At 45.5% G+C, this 18,174-nt stretch overlaps 1 protein-coding gene across 1 annotated transcript in view; it reads right to left on the minus strand.

Moving 5' to 3' along the window:
• Positions 1-18,174, minus strand: part of LOC131464346 (zinc finger SWIM domain-containing protein 6-like) — a 49,003-nt gene that overhangs the window by 18,314 nt on the left and 12,515 nt on the right. Inside the window, exons 2-3 of the mRNA XM_058636776.1 lie at positions 4,004-4,360; positions 1,536-1,684 (exon numbers count right to left, since the gene is read on the minus strand). Coding sequence (XP_058492759.1) covers positions 1,536-1,684; positions 4,004-4,360 — 506 coding nt within the window. The remainder of the gene's footprint in view (positions 1-1,535; positions 1,685-4,003; positions 4,361-18,174) is intronic.

An 18,174-nucleotide genomic window follows, 5' to 3' on the forward strand; every position in this document is an offset into this window, starting at 1 on the left:
ATTCAATCTAGCATTAGTAGTTTTGTCAGTTCGCTTAGCGATGTTGTCTAAAAGCGACAAGATTTTCCAATTCATTTGATTTATTTACATAAAAGGCTAATTAAGTCACAATATAACTGAACTGTTTATTTCTGTTTATTTTGGGATTTAGTGAGAGAGCGAGCGAGAGAGAACAAAGACCATTCACAAAAGCTGCCACTTGGTAATTGAACTATTTCCTTATTTTTCAAAAAAAAAAAACATCTTTCTCTTACCTATTCACACTAAGTAAAAAAATAAATGCACTTTTGTGATTCGTGGGAAGCGCTGTGTGTGTGTGTGTGTGTGTGCACAACTCTGTGTGGGAGTGAGTGTGAATTTGTCATTGCAAGCATACAGTATATGTGTGTGTGTGTGTGTGCTGAAAGGGATATAAGAGGCATAAAAGAGCAGAGGACATTCTAAAAGCTGAGCGGGATGGATGATAATGGCCTTGGCTTGCACTCTTTACATAGCGTACAGTACATTAATGCTGCCCCTGCACTGCCACTGAAATACCAGGCAACAGAGACAACCACATATCGCCCGTGTAATTGTTTAATCGTGGGTAGACAGTGTGTTATACTCTGTGAGATGTCCTTCCTTCTATAGGTCTTTGTCTCTTTCTCTCTCTCTCTCTCCATCTCAAAATCTCCCTGCTGCAGCTCAGAGCCAGAATGTGATTTAATCCATGTGCCAATATGTATTTTGTCTGGATTGCTCTAAACAGAGTAGGCAGAATAGAAGTCCACCAATATGTTTTTCCTCTGAGGCCGACGCCAATGCCAGTTTTTTTAGACAACAGGGTATATAGCTGATAACTGCCATTTGTTATTTTTCTTTTATTTGATCAAATAAAACAGTTAAATGATAACAAATAATCAAAAACAATGACACTAATGGCCTGCGTCTCAATCTACATTTTATGTCTGCACTGCAGAGAAATTATATACATTATTTTAATTTAAAAAATGATGTATAAACTCAACATTTATCAAGTTGCTGAGATCAAAAATGCTCCATTTGTCATAACTGGACAATTAATGAACAATAAACCAATTAGAGCTGAAACAATTCACAATTCATTAATCGTCAATTGTTTAATGTGAAGATTTTCTTCATTTCTTTGCTCTGCATAACAAAGAAATCATTCAAAGTTAATCGTCTTGGTTTGTGGACAAAACAAGACATTTGAGAACGTCATTGTTTAATGAACACCGGTCAACATTTTTAAGGTTTTATGGACCAAACGATTAATCGATTATGAACCAATGCTCTAAAATCAATGCTGATTATTATAAAAAGAGCAAATATCAGCAGATAAATCTGTCTGCTTCGAGAGGAGGCTCCGTATTTTTTTAAGCAAATATAAGATAAGTTGTAAGTTCTTTGTAAACAGGAAAGGAAACCTAAAGGAACAGAGGTAGACTCACACACAGGCACAGGAAGTCTGGCATGTTTTGTATGTGTAATGTTATGTTCTGTATGTGCATGAATGAATGTTGCCGGCTCTTGACCTTGCTGAAGAGCAGGTTGAGTTGTTTGCCGGAGCCGTGGTATCCTCCCTGGGAAAGGAAAAGCTTGACTTGCTCCTGAACCTGCTCCTCATCCAGATGCCAGCAGTTCTCGTCGTCCACACTGGCCCCTGCTGTAGGGTCCGGGGCCCCTGGACGCATACAGACACACACAGATGTGTATTAGACCACTGAAATACCCACACCGTCTCACGGAGCATGACTGATTCTGCAAATGGTTTCTGTTTAATCGTTAAAAAAAAATACAAATGAATGAGTTCAGCATTGTTTCCTCACTGTTGCGCACACATAATTCACAGAAGCCTAAATTCAACCTTAACAAACAAACAAATAATAAAAAAACAACAACAACAGAATATAATTCAAATAGCCTGGTTACGGAAGTGACAATAATTAATGTTCATTTAAAACATCCTCAGGAATTCTGAAGATTATTTTAGTTTGAAAAGCAAAAGCAACGCCGAACAAATATAAATGATATGTGACAGTCAAACCTGGTTTGCATCGACACACAAAACAAATAATGTCAACTCGTCTTGTCCCTATAATTCGGATAATTAAATATGTTTTTAATTTGTTTGGTATTATTGACGGAAGGACGGCAGATCAATAGTATGTTTTAAAAAACGACGACGCACATTATTGTGATGAAGACCTGTCGTTCTCCTTTTCTAATTTGCTTTTCTTATTGACGTCCTGCATTTTTAAACGGCTCTGTTTTTCTTCCTCTTCCTTAAATGTCCTACACAAACACACACCTCGGCTTTCTCGTGCCTTTCCCCCGTCCCATGCAGTCCCCAGTTTCTGTGTGTTGTTTGTCCTTCCGTTCCCCCCCCTCTTTTATTAAAGGAAGCAGCAGGAACAGTATTGATAACAAGAGGTATTCTCCTTTCCCTCTCTGTCCCTGCCTCTGTATCGGTCTCTCTTTCTCAGAGGTAAATAACGGGTCTATACTGTTGATTACAGGCACACAGTCTCTACTTTCCTGTCTGGATCTCACTAATGAGCAACATTGATCCCGCCACACTTTACTTCCATCATGCAGTCGATACACGTATGCATGTATCACCGGGAAAACACACACAAAGCCACATGATGCTGTGGTCTTAAACATGCTCATTATCTTTTGCACACACAGCGCCCCCTGACTCCAACCTGTCACCTTAACGTAAACCCTAATTCTAACCCGAAAACAAAGGCCCAATCCCACCTCTCCTTGCAACTGAGTGACAAGGGGGAGTGGTTAAAATCTACCCCTAAGAAATGGAACACCACCTTCAAGTATGTGACACATCATCACATGCTTTGGCCAAAAGGATTCTGCATGCCGTAATCAGCGGCTCTTATATCGCTCACGTGGGCTGTGAGCAAAAGCGGAGATGTGTTCCAAAATGTTTTCAACGCCTGGGAATACCGGCGGAGCAGTTTATGGTGTGTGTACACAACCCTCGCTGGTCGCTCTTTGAAACAGAGGGAAGCTCATTTCAGACGCAGTTATTTATACATAACGTCTTATATAAATTCTGCAAACGAACAAACACAACAAAGAAAACGAGATAACTAAAAAAAAAAAAGAAAAAAAAAAAAGGGCTGTATCACAGAGCAAATAACACACAACGACCAGCTATGTCTCTTCAACGCTGTCAATCAAAACAACCGGTTCCGCCTTACACACAGTTCCTCTAATCATCATGCAGAAGCCCAGCGTCCGCTCCTGACCACTGCTCCACTGACTCCGAGAGAAGCTGAGCATCCGTGGAAGTGACACTTTGGAGATCACCACAGTGACTAAAAACCTACTCTGTACCAGTTGAACCTGAGCTTCAAATGGTTTTAATGTGGACGTGATAAACAGCTGATTCTGAACAAGCGCACGTTTAGTATTGAAATGTAAATACAACACAGTTGTTTGAGAGGAGCTTCCCTTGCTAACACGGTTTGTTGTGGTTAGCATAGCTACATTACATGCTTATCAACGTCCGCTTCGCGACAGTAAGATTAGTTTCTTTGGATTCCGTTCATCTCCGTTTTAAGGGCCAGTTAGCCCTTAGACTTCACCTTAACTCCTCTATCTCAACAAGAACCGCGGACACCCAACAACTGCATATGAAAGCCCAAAATAATGAGTAGGGCAAACCCTCAAAAAGACCTGAAGCTGTGACAAATGTCCTCACATTGAACCAAAATGTGTTCTCACATCTTTATAAAGACACACAGTTTCACGCAGCTATCCTAATCTTAGCTTAAATCTAACCAGTTCCTTTAAAAATGTTCACAGTGACTTGTTAAACAATTATGTTACACATTTTTAACCTGTTTTTTTTCACGAATTTGTTTCACTGTTGCTTTTTTTGGTGATAAAAATAATTATAGATCATTAGGACCAGGTTTATGCCAGATAGAGGTAACACATACAAGTACACACACACCCACACACTCATTTTCCTCACCATGGACCTGGTTGATCTCCGAGTTCTGTGACAGAATCTCATCAGCCAGTTTCTGTGCAGTGGGCAGAACTTCTGTGTGGTGGACTGAAATGAGATACTGGACGAATTTCTGCAGCTGGTCTCTGCTCATCTGGAACAGGGTTTCCGAAATGGGCAGGTGGAGTTTGACCTGCTCGGGCTTCCGTACTCTGTAAAGCGAGAGTGCCACTACGTGGGCACAGTAGAAGATGTCTTTGTTTCCGCAGGTGCACGTTACTGCCGTGATCTTACAGCGGTCGAAGCTGACGCTCACGCTGCACACGAGCTCGGGGGACGAGGGGGTGGCGGGATCCGTCACTGTGCCGCTCAGATGAAAACCTGAGGAAGGAAAGGAAGGAAACACAATATTAGGGGTTTTAAAATAGTTATCGATGAGAAAGTGTGTTAGGACAAGATGGAGGCAGATGGATATTTTTGATATTTTAACAAAAAAGGTTCAATGAGTGAGTGTTTCTGCCCCTTTTACCAAGATAACTTTCACTTTTGATATCTGACAGTTATTCAACCGTTAAGGAATTACAGTACTGCGACGCAAAGCTCTATTTCTTTGCTTTCCGGGAACGATCTCATCATCCGTCTTCTACAGCTTTATCCTCCACATGAGGGTCGCGTGGGCTGCTGACGTGTCTCAGCTGACATGGGGCGAAAGGCGGGCTCACACCCTGGACAGATCGCCAATCCATAGTTTTTTGAATTTTCTAGACATCACAAACGGTCCAGGAGTTGCGGTAATGAGACGTACGCATGCCAAAGCCTGACGACAGGATCAGTAAAAGAAGGGCAACACTGTGCTAGTAAAAAGCGAGGCGGCTACAAACGGATGTGACGGATGAAGGAATGAAGGAAAAAAGGTGCTCATTAAAAGTTATTTTGTTGATTTACAGTTTTGTGGGATAAAAGCTCATTGTCCCTGCACTGACGCTGTATATACACAAATTCTGTTCAGGAAGACCAGAGGCAGAACAGTGACACTATCAACAGAAAATCAGCTGAAGTTACACACTGCAGCTTTAAGGTAGTTAGGTTTCAGTCTGAACTACTCTGAGAAGATCAGAGGTTAGGATTATTAATCAAGACAATAAAGTCATGCATTTCGCCAGACAGACTCAACAACTGGAACTTTTGCCTAAACACTTTGAAATGAAATGGGAATTGGATGACTCACTGAATGTGCCCTTCAGTAAACAACACGATTTGGGCAAACGTCTGCAAATGAAAGCACACAGACAGGACAGAGTTGAACCATTATATGAACCAGATTCAGTTGGCCACAGTCACCTGCCACAGGCCCCGTAACTCCCTCTTATCATGAGAGCATGATGATGAGGAGCAGCTGCAGTGATTCACTGGTCAGACTGAGCAAATGAGCCCGACAGGAATCGCAGGAACTAAGTTCACCAGTGAGGGACAGAGAGAGAGAGACAGACAGACAGAGAGAGAGAGACAGCGCGAGATGAGGGAGTGAGCGGTGAGTGCACACGCAACAAAAATGAACAACACGGCGTCTTGTTTTAATATCATGTTTGATCTCATCCTGACTGCTATCCGGAGGCGCGGCTGGTCATTATGCGGGGATGAATATTAATGAGTGGGGCGGGGTCCCCAGCAGTGGCCTAAAACACACGGCGATGAGCATATAAAAGAGAGAAACCGTGTAGGCCCATACTGTGCCACAGCATGAGATCATGCATTTATTAATACTGGGAGTGGTTAGTGGAGATGAGAGTGACTCGTGAATGCATTTATGTGTGCACAGAAGAAAATGCACGCGGACCAGGCAAAGACACACATCTCTTAAATACGTTTATCAAAGCAACCGAGCGCACGCACCGCTGTGATGACGAGCATGTAGTAGCGCATAATATCAAAGCTGTTCCCGGGCGTCTAGGTATGGAGGGAGGGGCGGGAGTTTGAATATTTCATAGGCTACAGATGGAAATGGGTCAAGGTTTACGCAAACTAAGCTGAACAGAGGTCAGGTCATTGCAGCTTTTCTCTGTTCGTGGCGGTTCAGGGGAGTGCAGTGAACAGATAGAAAAATGGAGCCGAGAGTAAACAGGGTCACAATATTTGTCTATAGTGGTGGATGTGCCCCCAGGTCGCATATAAAAATAAAACTAGCTGGTTGTAGAGGCCTTATACTTCTCCTCCCCGGTCGCTCTCTACAGGCATTTGCAGAATCGCAGCCGGTTTAAAATAATACCTATGAGTTTAGACTTTTCTCCAAAAATTTCAAAAAGCTTCTTCTGTGAATGCTGTAAACCTATAACACCACAAAAGGTGCAGAAATAGCAGCCACTTTGGTACAGGTGACCTTTTGCTCGGCATTATCTGCAAAACCAATAAGTGTTGGCTACAAATATCCAACGGTGCAGAAACGGCAGAACATTGCCATGGAGATATGCTTTTCCATGAAAGCCAGCTGGCAGAGAAAGTAACATGTTCATTAACAACATCCACACCAGAGAGGGGGTATGGATCAAATATGAAAACCGCTCGCATCCGCAGTGATCAAAGCCTATACGTCTGCAGCCCTGTCTGCGAGGGGCGGGCTCACAAAAGGTTTACATGGTGCAGCTGGTTGTAGAATAGCAAGCTTTCAAAACAAAAGAATATGGAAAAGAATATAAATGAGCAATGGCTTTTAGCACTTGCTGATACATTTTTAGTATGTGTGAGTGTTTGCGTGTGTGTGTGTGTGTGTGTGTGTGTGCGTGTGTGTGTGCGTGTGTGCGCACGTGTGTGTGTGTGTGTGTCATGAGCTTGTGTTTCAAGAGTGGCCCCTGGTCCAGAGAGCGGAGAGAAAAAGAGAACATCAAAAACATGTGGGGCTGAGGGAGCTCAAAGGCAAATCAACGTCCGATATACACACGCACACACGTGCACACATACTTATCAGACAGCTGAAAAATAAGCTGCACTTTCTCTCGCAATTGTTTGTCTTTTTCCCCCCACAGGGCAAATTTACAGTTTGTTACAAACTCAAAACACATGGAGTATGCACAACTAAATGAAGGATACAGATCTGTGCTCGTCCGAAAGCTGTTGTGATTCCCATTTTCTTTAACGAACACTCAAAACGCTGTTGCCTTCCCAGCCCCTTTCAACCGTCCCTCCCACCATCCACATTCCCACCGCTCTTTCTGTCTCACGCTCTGACAGATGGGTAGGTAATGAGTTTCGCCTTTCCCTGTCCAATCGTCTGGGCACCGAAAACTGTCCCCCCACGCCAAAAATGCCCTTTTAATTTAGCCAGGCGCTGAGTACAGGGATATTACTGTTTAGGTACAGACACACGCACACACACACACACATTTATGCACACACACCTCCCATGAGTCCTGGTTGGGTGGGTATGAAACCTTCAATGTCTCATGTGCTAGCTATTAAGGATCCTCGTCTCCCCTCACCCAGTCCACCTAGCTCCACTGCCCTCCCCTCCTCTCCCCAAGTGGTGCTCATGGCTCTTTTCTGTGCATGTTCAAGAGGCCAGGGTTGGCTTTCAAAGTAACCATGGCGGCCATTTTTAGAACAAGGCCTCTGTGAGGTTGCCCTAGAAACCCCCTCTGACCGCCCTGGTGAAGTCACACTTGGCCAAAAGTGCTGTTCAAGGCAGCGAGAACAGTGTGTGAGAGAGAGAGTGAGCAAGAATGAGCATATGTATATCTATATATGTGTGTTCAAATCCCACAAAGGCCTGCAGACCACCCACACTCCCTTTTTTTTTTAATGTGGGGGGGTCCACATCAAAAGCATTCCCCCAAATAGCCCTTCACTCACAATCTTTCTCTCTCATTTTGAAATTGTATGACGGCAGATAAGCCAGCTAGAACCACTTCTGTCAACTCAACAACAAGGGGCCCCAGAAATGCTGCTTTAATTCCAATGACGTAAGTCCAAAACAAAGACCTGCAACTCCTTCAACGTACATCTGCTGCAATGGCAGAACTCAGTCGGCACTGATCAGGGCTGAGCCTGAAAGGTTTGCTTGTCTAAGCGCAAAATTGCTGGGTTAAATGAGACGGAGCAACATGCATACATGTCTGCGATCACATGAAGATTCTAACCCAATGGAGAAAATTTAGACCAAGCCGTTGGAAGGTCTTCAGGTTTATCAACCAACACCACGCAGCTCAAGCGGCGCCCTTCCATTGTGTCTGTGTGTGAATTTGTGTGTGAGTGCGTGATTCATTTTAGTGCAAAGAATTAGATGAAGCAAACGGGATAGAGAGAAAGTAAGCAAACAAAAGCAAAGAGGGAGAAATGAGAGCAAATAGACATTTAAGGCCTATTCGCCTCTGTCAATTCACTTTAGCCTCACACATTAATCAAATTACCTCACACGCTGCAGGCAGAGAAGCAACACCATATCACTCCAGTGTTGGCTTCTCTACACTGGCGCTCTGTACAGTTCTGAATTCAATTTAAAATCCTCCTCCTCACGTACAAAGTGCTTAATGATCAGGCGCCATCGTACCTTAAAGAGCTAGTTTTACTTTCTCATCCCCACAGATTGCTTCGGTCCTAAAATGCATGTTTACTTGTGGTTCTCAGAGTCTATAAGAGCAGAACGGGAGACAGAGCCTCCCGTGACCAGGCTCCTCTCCTGTGGAACCAGCTCCTGGTCTCAGTTCAGGAGGTGGACACCGTCTCTGTATTTAAAGTTAGACTTTAAAACCTTCCCTTTTGATAAAGTTTATAGTTAGAGGTGTCTCAGTGGAACCTGCCCCCTTAGTTATGCTGCTATAGGCCGGGACTGCTGGGGGAACTCCTGTGGTGCACTCACGCTCACTCCTTCAGACTCAGGTTATAAATATGACATTATTACATAACATTAACCTAGTTTGTGCCTTTCCTCCCTGTCCTCTCTCTCTCTCTCTCTCTGTCCTCATCTTGGAGGTGACACCTGGGCTGCAGGATCCAGATCCAGTTGCGAGGCCATTATTGTTATTATTATTAGTAGTAGTAGAATAGTTTATTCATTATTTTGTGCATTTGTTTTTCAACAATCTATGCTACTGGTTGTATAAATGGCATTGTAGTCCTGTGAACAACCGATTCAGTACTGTCCTGACTAAATTTAAAACTTAAAGCAACTGTTATACGTCTGCTCCGAGGCGGACGGCTGCACATCTTTGAGGTTCTCTGATTCACAGAGGACCACCTTCAGGAGTTGGTGCTTTAACATGGGATTGTACTCTACGTCGACCAAAGATAGCCTGCTAAACCTGGACGGGAATCTAATCCGGTTGGTTGTATTGAACCGAGAGGCCCCACTGAAAGCCGATCTGAACCACAACTGAAGGAAAGCAAATGCTCTACAGCAGGTCCAGGTGGGGTCAGGAATTATTGGGAGACATCCACCACGAACACAAACTCCATCCCACCCACAGCTAGCGCAGCTTTTTCCTCATTGCAGCTCCTCAAACTGGCCCCGCTTAATAAGACGAGTACAAAGGCGAATACAAGGCCTTTCAACATTTTACAGGCTGAGGACTGAGTGCGCAACAATGAGTACATGTGTGTGGTCCTATAAGGAAGCACCCATACAGAGACTATAAACAGAGATCAATGCTGTTCGGTGGGAGACCTTGCTCTGGGCATGTGTGTGCATGTATGTGCGTGTGTGTCCTAGGTGTGGGATGGGCTGCAATAACACAGCTGGGCTCCGCAGGGGCTGCCATATTTATGCCTTTAACCCCCCCCCTTGTTAAACCCAAAAGGCCCTTTTCTCATCTGATGTGTTTTCATCACACACACACACACTCACAGTGTGCTCATCACGACAGTGTTAATGTTTTGCGATATTCTATGAATTTCAATGCGGGTGACAGCAAAAAATCTGCGTGTTAATCACAAGGACGGGAGAGAGAGGACATCTGTGAATGTGTGTCGACATGCATGGTCGCGCGCATGTAAGCATGTACGCGTGCTCGCATGTGCAGACTGACAGTTGTGCGGGTAATGGGAGTTGTCAGTGTCAGGCGATTGAAATGACAGTCGACTTCTGGGCCGCTGCCACTTAGTTGCAATGCAGTACATCAAGAATGACTTGGCAATTTTCTAACTATCACTTTCAAAATGGATTCTAATTTTGCTGGATTGGGCCTGTCAGGCAGAGCTGGTGTTACTGCTCTGCTGACGGATCCCAAAGGTTGGGTTTCAGACAGCTGACCAGAACAGAGAGACAGTGAAGCCTCTGTTCAGGGACGTGATCGAGACAAGACAAAAAAGGATGAAGCGAGGAGAAAATGCAGCCTCGGTCTAAGCGGTTTAATAGAGGAACGCTGTAGTTTAACATTTTGGGGAATCTGTTTGAGCGTTCGAGCTGAGAGGATTGTTGATAATATGATAATGATGTCTTAGCAAGCGATGAGTCACAACTAGGCATGAAACAATATGACAATTTGGTGTCATGACCATCCAAATTAAAACACTTGTGATTCATGAATGTAAAAATATGCCAACGTGCTGAAATGATGTTTGAAAAGAAGCAAATTGTTCTTTTGTGTTGCTGAGATGACACATTTTTAAAGTGAATAACATGAATCTTATGGACTTGGGCTGACTGGAAAGGTTCAAAGCAAACTTTTCAAGACACTCACATGAAATATGAATGATTTCCCACATTCATGATTATCCTGATAATGGAAATTCCCCATTAACAAATTATTGATGGATAATAAGTTTAGAGCCAGCGACCAGGGCTGCTGCTTCTTCCTCCATTTTAGACTCCTCTTAGCTTAACTAAGCACAGCGACTGGGACAGCGCCGATCACCTCCAAAAACGCCATATCTTATTTGTTAAAGGCGCTTTAACAAACTTGTGGGCCAGATGACACAAAGCTGCTTTCAGACGTGAACTTACGTCCGTGTGTCCGAGTAAATGTCTGGACATAACCCGGCTGTTTTGAACGCGTTTGACTAAGACAATCTCCTGCTGCATTCTTCACAAGAGAACAGCAAGCCTCGGAAAGTGACTTCCAGTTGTAGCTCCTCCCTGTAGCTAGATTTTGTTACCAGCTCGCTATTAGATGGAGCTTCATATTTACTATAAATACTTCAAAAGTAGTATCAATGTCTCCTTTTAACAAATGAGTGCAAGCTGAACAGATGAATCCTGGTAGCACGGAATAATAATAATTCTGAAAGGAGTGTGTGTCACTTAACTATTTAACACCTAAAATGACTCTTGCGTGTAACTTCAGAACGGTACCTGTGCGATATTAGGTGAACTGCGCCTTTAGCTGCTATTCAGCAAATGTCACTGGAGAAGCCGATGGCCTGCTAATTCTGTCTCCGGGCTGTACATTAACTATACATTATCCCAATCCATGTGCAAGGTTCATTAGTGTGAATGAAATTACAGCTGGCTACAAATGAATGTGCGTAATTAGGAGGGGGGGGGGGGGGGGGGGGGTCTGTCCCAGTAGAGCCACGCAAGCTATAGAATGAAGGTAATGGGATCCATTGAAAAGCCATTGTCCGCTAGTTCAGTGACTTGAGTCTCTTTCTAATGACAAACCTATACGGTCAAGACATTAAAGCGCAGTGTCCTTTTTCCTGGAGAGGGGAAGCCTCGAGTGTTCAAGAGGAGCTGGTCAATATCGGTCAAGAGAAAGAAAGGGACGATTAAACAAATAGGGCAACTACGCAATTTCTTTTTGCCATGCGTGTGTAGAACATACATATGTGTATATGTACAACTCGAGAAGCCCCTGGGAAAAAATCTTAACTCAACAAAACAGGTCCACTTGCTTGAGCTTGAATCTCGAAGACGATAATTTGCAGAATTTGAGGAAATGTGCCAAACGACTAGGGCTGCAACGATTATTTATCAGTTGGTGAATTCATTGATAATCCACTTTTAACAATTAAAACAAGATTGCTGCTTTTTCTACTTAAATTAGAATTTTTTGTTCTGTTAATGTTTTTGTCTTGGTAAGTTCAGTTCTTGAGGTAGTTTAGGTTTAAAGTCACGTTAAGTTCATGTCACTTTTAGTGTGGGTTTGATTTTCACTTCCCCTTTTATTTTGGTAAACCGCCATGTCTTCCTGTCACGTGGTTTCTTCAGTCATCTTGACACATCTCCCATAATTCCCTCATGCACTTCACCTGGTGATCCTTAAGTAATCACTTGCACCTGGCCTTGATTCCCTCTTCTCTATATAGTGTCCCCAGTCCCTTGGTCATGTGCCAGTGTGCCATTTATGCTCGCAGAGAACACGTCAGAGTCCAAGTCTGTTTCGCCTTTTGCCACGTTAGCTCAAGTGCCAAGTTTTGTCTTATTAATTCAACTTCTAGGAAGAAGTGATTGTTTTGATTGTGTTTGTCTGATCAAGAGGACAATAAAGACCCTTGAATCTTTTATCGTGCATTTGGGTCCAAGCAATGTATTCTCCCTTCCTAACAATTTTCTTTGGTTTCTTTGCTCCACATAACAAAAATAAAATCATTAAAACAAGTCATTTTTCTCAACTAATTGAGCATAATCCTTAGTTGCAGCCCTACAAATGACATCTGACGTGTTCCTCTTGCTTGACTTGAACTTTGCCCTAAAACTTTTTGATAAACCTATCTCCAAAAATTTGTCATACAGAAGAAAGAAAAGTAGAAACTGGATTCAGATAAACGCTTGCACAACATAAGAGGAAAACATAAGAGTGGAAGCTGGGGGAAAGTGGACAGAATTCATTTGCATATGGAAACAGCTGGACCCCAACAGTGCAACAGACAGAGAACTGCAGCATGGCTGCGAGTGCACACGGGCAAGTTTGTGTGTGTGTTTCTAGGTTCACTTATTCTTGCGAGGAAATAACCTTACACTCTTTTAACCTTCACATATCATTTGGAAAGTCACCTCACATATTGCAACACACACACACACACACACACACCTCATGTCGCCTTCATGCATGCACGCACACTGGTTTCAGTGACTCTCTGCAGTCAACCTCTTCCTGCTCACAAACAGCCCCTCCTTATTCTTCCTCTCTCCAATAACTGACTCCTCCCCTGTTTCCCCCTCCCATGACAAAAACACATGCACTCACTCACTCACACACACACGCACTCACGCGCGCACAAATGTATGCACGCACACCCACACACAAAGGGGAATGTTGCCTAGCCCTAAGCTGACCCGTTGTGTATACTGACGTCACGCACTAGACAACGAGAGGCATCATTCCAGACAGACACGCACACACATACACACGCACACACGTGTACACCCACACACACACATAAAAACACACACACACACAGGCCCCAGCCGAGGGGGAAGCTGCATTCCAGTACAGGCACACAGACACACAAACACACATCACCACGCCTGGCGGTGGGAAGCATGGGGAGCGCTCAGCTGTAGCAGGGAGGCGGGGAGAAGGGCCAGGGAGGCAAAGGGGGGGGTTTCAGTGGAGGGAGGAGGGAGTAATGGCCCTGAGCCAGTGTTCCTCTGAGCTCAGCACTTCCCCTTTCAGCTCCAGCCAGCCGCCACTTTGCGTAACGCAGCCCATGCAGCTCTGCCGGCTCGTGCTTAACCCCTTCCTTCCTGGAGTCACTGAGGTCACACTCAACTCGTTCCTGTTCGGCAGCACATGCCACATCCTGGTATAAACCCGCCCTTGCCCAACATCCCCTGGCTCAGACTGTCCCATTAAAGCACTGAGCACACTGGCCCCACTACTCATACTTCCACATTATTACCTGACACAGATGGGAACACGCGCACAAAAACACCACCGAGAAAATGGGTTAACCTCTTGCATGCCGCTTTCATTCTTCCACGGCGGCGTTCGAGTATGAGCGTGCATAAAAGTGTCTGAGGTTGACCTGGATTTACAGGTAACACAGCAGCAAAGCGACGACAGAGACACAAGCGATTCACAACAAGCAGGCACAGGACGACCGCCGCAGACATATAATCCACACATTAACCACATCTCTGTTTACACTATGAAATTACAAAAGAGCACAGCGAGAGTAATGTGGGTCAGGTGCAACGTATCTGTGTCTGTTCAACGGGTGTATGGGCTGACCTTCCCAGAGCTTATGTAGGCCAAAGTGTCCACTCTACCCAGAGAGATGTGAGGCCTCATACATCAGACGTGGCAACCTCCACCCCTTAAACCCCGACGAAAAGTGTCATAGCTCACACTAACCACGGCCGACACAGTCCAGGGCAATGCAGAGGGAGGAGTGAATGGAGGAAGAGGTTGTGTGTGTGGTTCCCTCACAGTTAATATCACTTGACACACATCATCCAGCATCTCTCAAATAGCTGCTGAGCTTGTGTTAAAGCCACACACACCCCTGCCAGACATGTTGTGCACGTGTGTACAAGTTGCACCTTGTACACAGACACACACACACACACACACACGGACAAACACAGAAGTGCACGCCAAACAAAGGTAACCCAGTGAGAAATATCCCAGCCACCTGGCACCGCGATCGACGGGGTTGTTGCAGCTGAACAGGAATAACTGGGATGAAGACAAGTGAGGGAGAGAGGAGTGAGGAGTGAAGAGGGGGAACAAGAGGAACAAGAGAAAGGTTGAATATGTCTCTGCTGAATCTTGGTGGTCGATTCTCTTGCCTGCAGGCTATTCCTGTTAATATTGACGTTGATGTTAGGACCACTCTCTTAAGGATAAGCTATAAAGCAAGGGGGTTAGATTTACTCAGCGCAAACTGTACGCATCTAAAATCACATGCTACGCTTTGCCTTCTGCAAGTGTGCTGAAGGGGGAAACAGTGAGAGACGAGGTAAAGAGCTGCAACCACATGAGGGAATTGAGCTCTCTCAGTAGGTTTACAGCTCGTTCCTCTCGCTCTCTAGATGGTTTAGGTTTCCACTCTCAAGCTAAAAGCAGGCAGCTGACATCAAAACCTTCATAGAGACCCCTATTTCCCAGAAACAGCTCTTGTTTCATGTAAATAGCTGCCTTTCATTGCCACATTGAGATAAATTGCACCCTGCTGGACAAGAGGGAGACAATGTTCACCCCATAGCATCTTTTGTTGACATCTGTATGCGTTACCATGACAACGTGCGAGTGTGACCGAGCGAGTGTGTGCGTTTGCATCCAGGAGCCGCAATTGTCGAGGCATACATGAGGGAAAACACGGACGCACACACAGTAAAGCGGGCAGGTCCACACACATAGAAAGAGCAATGCAAATACCTCTGCCATTCTTTCACACACACACACACACACACACACACGCACAGCAGCACTTAAAAACACAAAGAATAATACACGAGCATGACCAAAACTTCAGGTTATCAGGTTAGACTTGCTTCCAACTGCCATGTCCTCGTGGGAGGCTGCAGACACACACGTTTATTACTAATTATTCTCACATTGAAAAGAGCAAAAGTAATCCAGCTATGACAGCAGCATTTCCAAAACCCTCCAGAGGATCACATGTGCCCGGTCGAATGGGACCTAATCTGCCGGAATGCAACGATGCTTGAATTCATTTTAATTCAAGTGGGTTTAAGATGCAAATCCTCCTGTGGGATCACCGCTGCGCCGTCGACAGTGGTCGTCTCTGTCCATCCAAGTTTGGAAGAGAATGACTGTGACCGGCTGTGCTGTCAACGCGTCGCCACGCCGTGTGATAGAAATTGGTCAAATTAGCATTTTCATAGATGACAGAAGAATAATCATATCTGTGTGCAATTATGTTGATCATGTCTCTTCTGAGACCAGCGAGGGGAAGGATTATGTCACCTCCGAGACAATATGAAACAAAGGCCAACTGCTTTGTTTATATTTTACCACGTCTTTTCTCTCAGATCCTCATTATGCTCATGTGGGATGTCAGTGCCAGGGAGGGGGGGCAGGGGCAGAGGCACAAGGGAGAGGGTGAATTCCCGGCACCAGCGCAATCCTGAAAGTTGAGGGTCTCTATATTCATAATGTGGACAAGAATATGTGTGTGTGAGAGAATCCCCTCCCGTGGGCAAGTCAGCAGTCACCCATGAAGTAGGTCAGTGAAATTTGCCCAAATTAGGTCAGTGGCAGTCAATGGGTGCCATCCTGGACAAGAGAAAGAATGAATGGTAAAGAGGAGGAGGAGGAGGAGGAAGAGACTATAAGGTTAGGAGAGCAGAACCAAGCGGCTTACTTCATCTTGGCTTTTACACTTAGTTAATTACGAATGTAGTGGTCCATATAAAGCACACACACACACACACACACATGTTCCATAGAGTAAATACAAGCCCCAGAGTGAGGAACCAAAACAAAGAAACTTCTTTAAAACTTTGTCAAATCAGTAACCGTGTATTTAGCACCCTTTCTCCTTCCTCTACCCCCCCGTTAGCTGTTTGGATGGTTCCTTCTTTGTCGTCTGCCTTCATTTCCTCTAAATCTTTCCCGCCCTGTTTTGAAGAAATCCACACAGGGAGAGAGGTTGTTGTGCATTGTTGCCAACAAATGGCAGAACACAGGAACCTTTGAAGTCTGTGGCACATTGTGATTTGCTTTCATCGCGCTGCATCTGTCAGTCAGCAAGAGAAATCACGTCTCCAAAGGAAACTTATGTTACCTCCCACACCCCCAGTTTCCTCTCCCCACACACACACAGAAAGAAAAACAAAACCCAAAAAATATGACAAAGACAGAGGGAACGACAAAGCTGTATTGGGCATTAGACAGACAGAGAGTGGGCTGAAAGATTGTGACGTTGCTTCAACTCGAGCAGACTGACTGCTTCTCCTTCTTCTTCTTCCTGCCTGCACTACACACTGGCCCACTTCTGCTCAAAGGGTGTGCGGTTGAGTGTGTGTAGCTGCGTCGAGTCGCCTGTAAACTTTCCTCTGTCACTCGGCTCAGTGTAGTCGGGTGTTAGAGAGGAAGCGCATTGACAGGTGTCTTCTGTGGGCCGTGGCCGTTCAAAGGCCTGCACCTGATCACACAAGCACGTACTGTCGCTGTGACGTCCACAGAGGCTGAGAGGGAGGAGGAGGAGGAGAGGAGGAGAGGAGGAGGGGACAAAGGCTCTCCTCCTTGGGCAGCGATTAAATCCGAGCCCCCGGCTTGCCTGCAGATGTGACGAGGCCCACAAACCCTGCTGTACCACCCCCCACTCCTCATCTCCCCCCTGCTGCCAATCATGTGTCGTGCGCCTCACAATCTTGTATGATGCACATGCTCGCGTGCGTAGCGTGCGTGTGTGTGCTCGGGCAGTCTGTCTACACCAGTTAAAGAGATGTACGGGAGCAAGAGACGAGGAGACAAAGAAACACACGAGGAGTCAAAGTGCGTCGCGGGAAGTGTCGGGCCAGAAACGACCAAATGTACAAGCTCAACGTGGCTTGGAGTAAAGCATGCCACAATGAGTTACAGTGTCTAACATTGGTAGCCAGAGAAAGAAAGATGCCTGGCTAGAGACACTGGGTATAGGAGCCAGAGAACTGAACTGCAGCCAACCTGGATAAGGCCTCAGTCCAGATATGTTGGGACAGTACCAGGGGCCCCTGCTACAGCCCCGTCAGAGAAGGGAGGAGGGAAGAGAGAGAGAATTAGAAAGAAAGACAAGAGTGAAAAAACGAGAAAGAGACAAGGCCGGGCTTATAGGCACAACACACACACATACACATACACACAAAGAGAGAGAGAGAGAGAGAGAGAGAATGGTTTTAAGCCTTTTCAGCTGTGAAGTGGGATAGAGGGGGATGGTTAAAGGGAACCGCTAACAGTCGGGCAGAGCTCGAACCGAGGCTCAGCACAGGGCCAGAGCTGGACTGGGGCTGCTGAGAGAGGAGCCAGGGCTAGAGGCCAGAGGAGGAATGGAGGGAGGGTGTGTGGGAGAGGGGCTGGGAATAGGAGGAGGTTGTGGCAGAGCTGGGGCTGGGGCCAGAGCCACGGGGCCCAGCTTTAGATTTAGTCAGCTGTTCCCCTGGCCAGCAGCTGGAAGGACGTAGGGAGAGAAAGGGAGGGGAGGTAGCAAGGGAAGACAGCGAGCAGACTTCGGGGAAGAGTTTTAACGGGGGAAAGGGAAAGTGAGAGGAGATGGAGGGGAGTAAGACGGGGAAAAAACCCCAGCAAGCAATACAGAGAGGATGGAGAAGAGAGAAGGGGGAGATGGTGGTGGCGGAGGCTTGGAAAGAGGACAGT

Source organism: Solea solea, chromosome 8 (genome assembly GCF_958295425.1).
Source record: "Solea solea chromosome 8, fSolSol10.1, whole genome shotgun sequence".
In the NCBI taxonomy this organism is placed as follows: domain Eukaryota; kingdom Metazoa; phylum Chordata; class Actinopteri; order Pleuronectiformes; family Soleidae; genus Solea; species Solea solea.